Raw genomic sequence first — 6844 nt, 5'->3', positions numbered from 1 at the left:
CGTACAAAGGGAAAAAATGAGCAAGCCTTTGAAGCTCCGTGGCCATATTAGATATGTGAGGTATTAGAGTTTGGGAATTTACCCACAATAATCTGATTCAACGGTGTTTTACAAAATAATTTAACTCAAACCAGTTACAAAGTCACCTTTACCCTTAAGATAAAGTGATCCAAATGTGCAAATAAAAAATATATTGTGAGGTATTGCAAATATGAACTTTCATGTTTCATTATTCCAGGCGCAATTAAATCCCTTTGTTTTGTTTTTTAAAAATCTTAATTAGTGTATAAATCTGAGGTGAATTTTGCTTGTTTGAAAAAAACAAAGGTCTGTAGTGATGTATTAATCCAGATCAGGCCTCCTGGTAGCAATAGCGGAAAAACTCTTTCAACGGAAACAAGACCGCAAGGGCTTTTTTGAAATGCTCCTCTTAGACAGGACGTTTGACTTTATTTGTACTGTAATACATTCTAATGTGTGACTGTACTTGTACTCTAACATTCTATCTAATAAAGATATTCATCATCATCATCATAGCAGCACGAGAAGGAGGTGGGAGATGAGGAGAGATGTGTGATCTCTGGAAAAAACAAAACAAACAGAAAATAAGTGATTCACAGTGTGGCCATGACACACGCAGAGTCCTCTCCCACTCCTTTGCCGTCTCCTACTAGTTTACACATCACCAACCGCCAAGGATCGTGTAACGCATGCATGCTAATGATTTTGCACGCGCAGTGTTTAAGCAACCATCTAGACTGAATGCCCGGCATTAAAATGTTTACTGTGAGAAATTACCTGCAACCTGAGATGAGTTTTTCCACATGCTACTCCAGTCCATTTATTCCAGGAATGTTACATAACACAGCAGTGGGTTCGGCTCACAACCAGCCGAGACAGCCTCCTTCTAACAACACAGCAAGGTAAGAGGATCGAGGCAGAGAGCAAAAAACCCAGCCATCAGTCACCTCTGAATACAGCCGCCCTCTAAGGATCCATTCTTTATTATCCACACACAATTGTGCAGCCAATGAAGCTGTTCTGAGCATTATCATACGCCCAAATTCGCTTGTTAGTTTCCTCAAACCTGGACACGCATGAAATCATTTGTATTATGTAAGCTAAAAAAAAAAAATGTAGGTGAGAGTTTGTGGAGTTTATAATGAGGGCAGTGTTTTAGCAAAGAAATGGTGCCCAGAAAGCAGATTATTAATCCCTTCTCAGCGAATGAAAACATTAAGAGGGCTGCAGTTTTTGCCACTAATACTGCTATTCCTGAAAACATCAGCTGCTGGCAAAAGGGAGAATTGTCACATCGTAGTTAATATCTAATGATGGATGAGTTGGTGACAAGGTTATATTTATGTGCTGTTCTCAAAGTCTCGGTGAGTTCACGGAGCTTCTAATATTTCACAGTGTGAAAGGAAAAGAACCCGGCGTCTGTGACCTAGAGGGCACATGAGTGTGGCAAAAATATGTCCTGAAACATGCTGATGAGTTGAAGAGTTTTGCCTCTGTATAACAATTTGATTGGATTTGTGCTATTTCTTCATTTGCAGGAAAATATTTAGTCAGGCAGAAACAGGGAGTGTCAGGATGGACAGGTATGTTTAACCGCCCTCGTATCAAAACAGGAAGCTGGACCCAGAGTGACAGGATGCTGGATATTGTTAACTAGAAATAGAAAGTACACAGGGCTACGGGGTGCACGAGGACAATTATCTTTACTTTCTCTTTCCTGAAATCTCAAAATAAATTTTTGATGGTAATGCTGGATACAACAGGGTACCCTTGATGAAAGATTTCCATCGAGCTGTTATTTATATGTATTCATGATGATGATGATGATGATGATACATATATTATGATGTTGTGCAGCTGACTGTGAAACAAATTGTAATTTAATGTTTTTTATATTATTTCTCAAACAACTGTATGCATATTTATGTGTAGAAAGTAAAGTCAGAGCACTAGGAAAGCTCAACACCTGCAAGTAGAACTGTTGCATAATTTCCTTGGCAGAGGGGGGTGGGGGGGGGGGGGGGGGGGGGGGTCATAATAAAAGTTAAGTTAAAAGGCTTCTTTTATTTGCTCTTAAACTGAAAAACAGTAAAATATGGGAAATGTGTAATTATATTCCATCAAAGGATTGCATAACAAGTCTTATTTTGTAATAATAATAATTGTAAGTCATTCCTTGGAGCGGTTCTGCAATTGGATGCCACAAACAGCTATTTTTTGGAGCATGTTTTTGTTGTGTGATGCCGATTACCAGAGCGAGGCGTTTTTTAGTATATTTTTTATTATTTTTATTAGTGCAGGACGCAGACCTTTTAGGTAATTGATCACTCATACACAAGGATAATCATTCTGTATATAATCTTCATTGTTATTATGTTCATCCTGGAGATTAGGATTGGGAGAGTGAGAGAGAGAGAGAGAGAGAGAGAGAGAGAGAGAGAGAGAGAGAGAGAGAGAGAGGGGGGCAAAATGATTGAAGTTTGTTGAGCAGGTCTACAATCTGGTCATTACCTCTGCAGCATTTTATTTAGGGTTTTTTTCAGGTATTTTCTGAGTCATATCTGACTGGTAAATATCCTCTAGCTGGACTGGCTGCCTAACACGATTGCATACGTGTTATATAACTAAACCTTCGGAGCAAATAGATACAAGGCATTATGGTCACTTCCGTGCACCAGCAAAGAATAATTCAGGAACAAAAATGAATGAAAGCAGCGACGTTGCATAAAAAAGGAGTCTGCACTTCCATCAGAGACAAGCATGGACATTTCACACATTTCATCAGCCAGCCACTGCTGCATGAAAAGCTTTTTACTTTGAACACTCTGGCTGCTTAATTGGCAGCACTGCACTTTTGGAGAAACCTCTCTGTGAGCTGTTTTTCCACCTGGTCCTTCACTGACTTTAGATGTTAAAGTCACCGATCCTTAGCGGTGAGTCACCAGCACTTGAATATTATCCACTTGAGCACCTTTACATCTTACTAGGTGCAGCCAACTTCTGTTGAGCTCAGATGACCATCCCTGAACACCGAGTTATACATATAACTTACTTTAAGAAGCAGAATGATGGTAAGAAACATCTGATGCGTCAGGGCAATATTAATTCATATTAACCTCTGCACAACATTTAAGCTGTCAGTTTAATGCTTAAAATGCATGATTTGCTAAAAGGGGCTAAACCTGAAACTCCTGAAGGACTGGAGTGAGAGTGTGATTAACTTTGCTTGGTAAAGACAAACATCAGTGTAGCTTCAGGAACAGGATCATTGACTGCAAATAGTCTGTCACTCCTTCTGTTCTCCCATGGCGGAAAAAATGACTTCCTGATACCTGTCATTTCTGATTTTCCACCACCTTTGGTCTTCTCTAGCCCTCGCGAGCGACGTGTTGCTCCATTTCCTGATCCACCTGATTATTTTTTTCTGTGTCTTCCGTGATTCCTGATCCACAGGTGCTATGACAATGCCAAAGGCCGGCTTCTTGTTTTCCCTCTGCAATAGTTGCCTCTTTAATTTGTGACATTCTGAAAAAGAGAAATTGGAAAAACATTTGAGGCTTCTTTTGTCCAGTTGCAGTCGGTTTGAATTATCATTCATTGCAAGCTTGCATTAATTATAGAGACCTAAATAAAATCGGCATCAAGAACAGGTGCCCACTTCCCCTCACTGGCTCCTGGATCAAAGCACCTTAAGCTAGTAAGGTGAACCTTTTAGCAAAGTAGGCCAAAAGCTACAATTTCATTTTCATCTAAACAAGCCATCCTCCAAGCAGAACAGATTACACTGGTTTCTATGTGCAGCCGGCTGCCAGATGAGTGCACGTGTAGCAGGGACCAACTGGCGGCCCCCGGCCCAAATCCAAGCAGCAAAGCCTTTCGGGGGAAAAAATATGATTTTTGTCCAATTGTTTTTTCATCAAAGGAATTGGCAAGATTGTAATTCACAGACAGTCTCTGCATACTGAAGGTAAAATGTAAAACAATATTTTACTTAATGATACACTTTATGCTAAAAGTCATGCCCTGTGTCTGACTTTGAGTCAACAGGAAAACAAAGATGAACTTTACTTTATTAATCCCTTTGGGGTACTTTCACACACACACACACCTACACACATACACACATACACACTAAGGGCCAATAAATAAGCAACAATGGAGAGAGAGAGAGATTCTTTTATCTGCATGGTTATCATATTGTGGAAACGAGAATAACTTGTTCCCATTAATTATCAGAACAATCAGAACAACGATTTTATTGTAATTCTACAGTTTATTGTGATTAATAAAATAAACGATATTCATTTAATTTTGTTTTACGTCTCTCTTTATCCTCTGGTCATCAACACACATTCTTCAGTGGTTGTCCCCAAGTTTGAAAATCATTATCGTCAAGGTGCCTGTCATGAACAATTCTCTAAAGATAATTTAAAATGATGATATAAAAACCTATACAGTGGCACATTAGGCTTTGCAGTAAAAGATGTTTACCAATGCTGAGGGGAAATGATAAAGAAAATAAATAACTAACGTGTGAGTGAAATCAAGAACAGTCAGACTCGCTTGAAGACAAACACTTCCATTGTCAAGAAATCGCAAATGCAAAACAACGCGCTCTCTCTCTCTCTCTCTCTCTCCCTAAATTTAAAGATGGGCTGGTCCTCGGAGTGATGTCATCTCATTCTTGTATGACTATTTATTCCAACAGCTATGTGCTTCTCCGCGTCCTATCCAATTGGATATTGTTCTCCAAAACGCAGGATTACGCACAGAGGCGCGATAACGAGGAATGACTATTCTGGTGAAGACTTGGACTGTGAACTCTGATCTCACTAAGAAGCTCGGAATTCCGAGCTGTTGGACTATTCGGACGGCCTGCCATGAAGGGGTTTGTGTTCGTGCAGGTACTGCGTCTCATGTGGGCGACTGTGCGTGTTCTAATCAGCCAGCATTACGCGCAGCGCTAGAGGAAGGCGGCTCGGCGCACAGTTTTGACTGTTTTGGAAAAGAGACGGGCGGAAAAACAACAAACATGATTCCAAAGGACAAACTGGACCTAGAATGAATTTGACCCAATTAAATGTGCTGGTGGAAAACGCTTCCAACGATGAGAACTCCACGGACGCACCGTTTACACTGCCACACACGGGCACCACCACTGCGCTAATCATTATTTTTGTAAGTGTGATCATTTCTTTGACCATTGTCGGGAACGTGCTGGTGATCGTGGCGGTGCTGACCAGCAGAGCGCTCCGTGCGCCCCAGAACCTTTTCCTGGTCTCTCTGGCTTCGGCAGATATCCTGGTGGCCACGCTGATCATCCCCTTCTCCCTCGCCAATGAAGTCATGGGCTACTGGTACTTCGGCACTACTTGGTGCGCGTTTTATCTGGCGCTGGATGTGTTGTTCTGCACCTCATCCATCGTGCACCTGTGCGCCATCAGCTTGGACCGCTACTGGTCAGTGACTAAGGCGGTCAGTTACAACCTGAAGCGCACGCCGAGGCGCATCAAGACCATGATCGCTGTCGTGTGGGTAATATCCGCGTTCATCTCGTTCCCTCCTCTCCTCATGACCAAGCACGACGCGCGGGAGTGCCTGCTGAACGACGAGACCTGGTACATCCTCTCCTCCTGCCTCGTGTCCTTCTTCGCGCCGGGACTCATCATGATTCTCGTGTACTGTAAGATTTACAAAGTGGCCAAGCAACGCTCCTCCACCGTGTTCGTGGCCAAGAACGGTCTGGAGAGGCAGTCCTCGCAGTCCGAGACCTGCTGCGCCAGGAGGGACCGCTTGGAGACGGAGAGCCCCCTCAGCAGCCAGAGCACCGGCAGCCGCGAGCAGAGGCAAGGGGAGCTGGACGACATCGACCTGGAGGAGAGCTGCGCTCCGTCGGATACTAAACCCCGCAATCATCGTTTCACCAAACGGAGGAAGGTGGAGGGCTCGGACTGCTGCCCTCCCCAGAACTGCCGACCCTCCTGGGCGTCCGCCAGGGCGTCGCAGGCGCCCCCGCCACGGAAGAACCCAGTCAGGCGACACCAGTTTACGGCTGCGGCGAACAAGACCAAAGTGGCGCAGATGCGCGAGAAGCGCTTCACCTTCGTGCTGGCCGTGGTGATGGGAGTGTTCGTGCTCTGCTGGTTCCCGTTCTTCTTCACGTACACCCTGCACGCCGTCTGCAGGGACAGCTGCCACGTCCCCGGCGCGCTTTTCGACCTGTTCTTTTGGATCGGTTACTGCAACAGCTCGGTGAATCCAATAATATACACGATCTTCAACAGGGATTTCAGAAAATCCTTCAAGAAAATCATATGCAGAACTTCTAAACGGCCGCAATGACAGATCTGCTTTTGCCTCTGTACCCGTTAAGAATGATTAGAACAGCTCCCTTGTTGTTGTTGTTTTTTGTTGTTGTTGTTGTTGTCTGTTGTCCCTCCCCCCCCCCCCCCAAAAAACTTTTCAATTCATCATATACTGAAAAAAAGATCCAGTGTTGTCTTAAAGTCTATGAATAAAATGTAAGGTTGAACAGCACATAATCTCGTGATTCTATATATGCCAGGATTAATCATGGTCAGTTAATCCTTAAATATGTTTTTAATGCTGTCAGCATAGACAAAGTTATTATAACTAGGTCACTGAAAAGTAACTCCTGCAAACCTGCACCTTTCATGAAAGCGCTCTAATTGAGCAACGTTTTATGCTGCAGCAAGCAGGAGGAAAGAGCCACTTCTCAAGGAAGCTGCAGTTATGAATACAGCAGAATTTAAGTGTTAGCAGTTGTGGGGTAACAGCGGGTGCTTTGTGTTGAAATAAAAAG

At 43.2% G+C, this 6844-nt stretch overlaps 1 protein-coding gene across 1 annotated transcript; it reads left to right on the top strand.

Moving 5' to 3' along the window:
• The first annotated feature begins 5082 nt into the window (after positions 1-5082).
• Positions 5083-6363, top strand: LOC137916196 (alpha-2Db adrenergic receptor-like). The gene has a single exon (XM_068759276.1). The coding sequence runs from the start codon at positions 5083-5085 to the stop codon at positions 6361-6363; it is 1281 nt and encodes a 426-aa protein (XP_068615377.1).
• Positions 6364-6844: the final 481 nt, after the last annotated feature.

The sequence above is a fragment of the Brachionichthys hirsutus genome, unplaced genomic scaffold (assembly GCF_040956055.1).
Source record: "Brachionichthys hirsutus isolate HB-005 unplaced genomic scaffold, CSIRO-AGI_Bhir_v1 contig_1479, whole genome shotgun sequence".
Taxonomy (NCBI): domain Eukaryota; kingdom Metazoa; phylum Chordata; class Actinopteri; order Lophiiformes; family Brachionichthyidae; genus Brachionichthys; species Brachionichthys hirsutus.
The sequence above is the reverse complement of the archived record's forward strand: the minus strand, read 5'-3'. Positions and strand labels throughout refer to the sequence as shown.

Bases quoted from the DNA above. Each gene is read 5' to 3' on its own strand.
- LOC137916196 (XM_068759276.1), top strand. From the start codon at position 5,083: ATGAATTTGACCCAATTAAATGTGCTGGTGGAAAACGCTTCCAACGAT.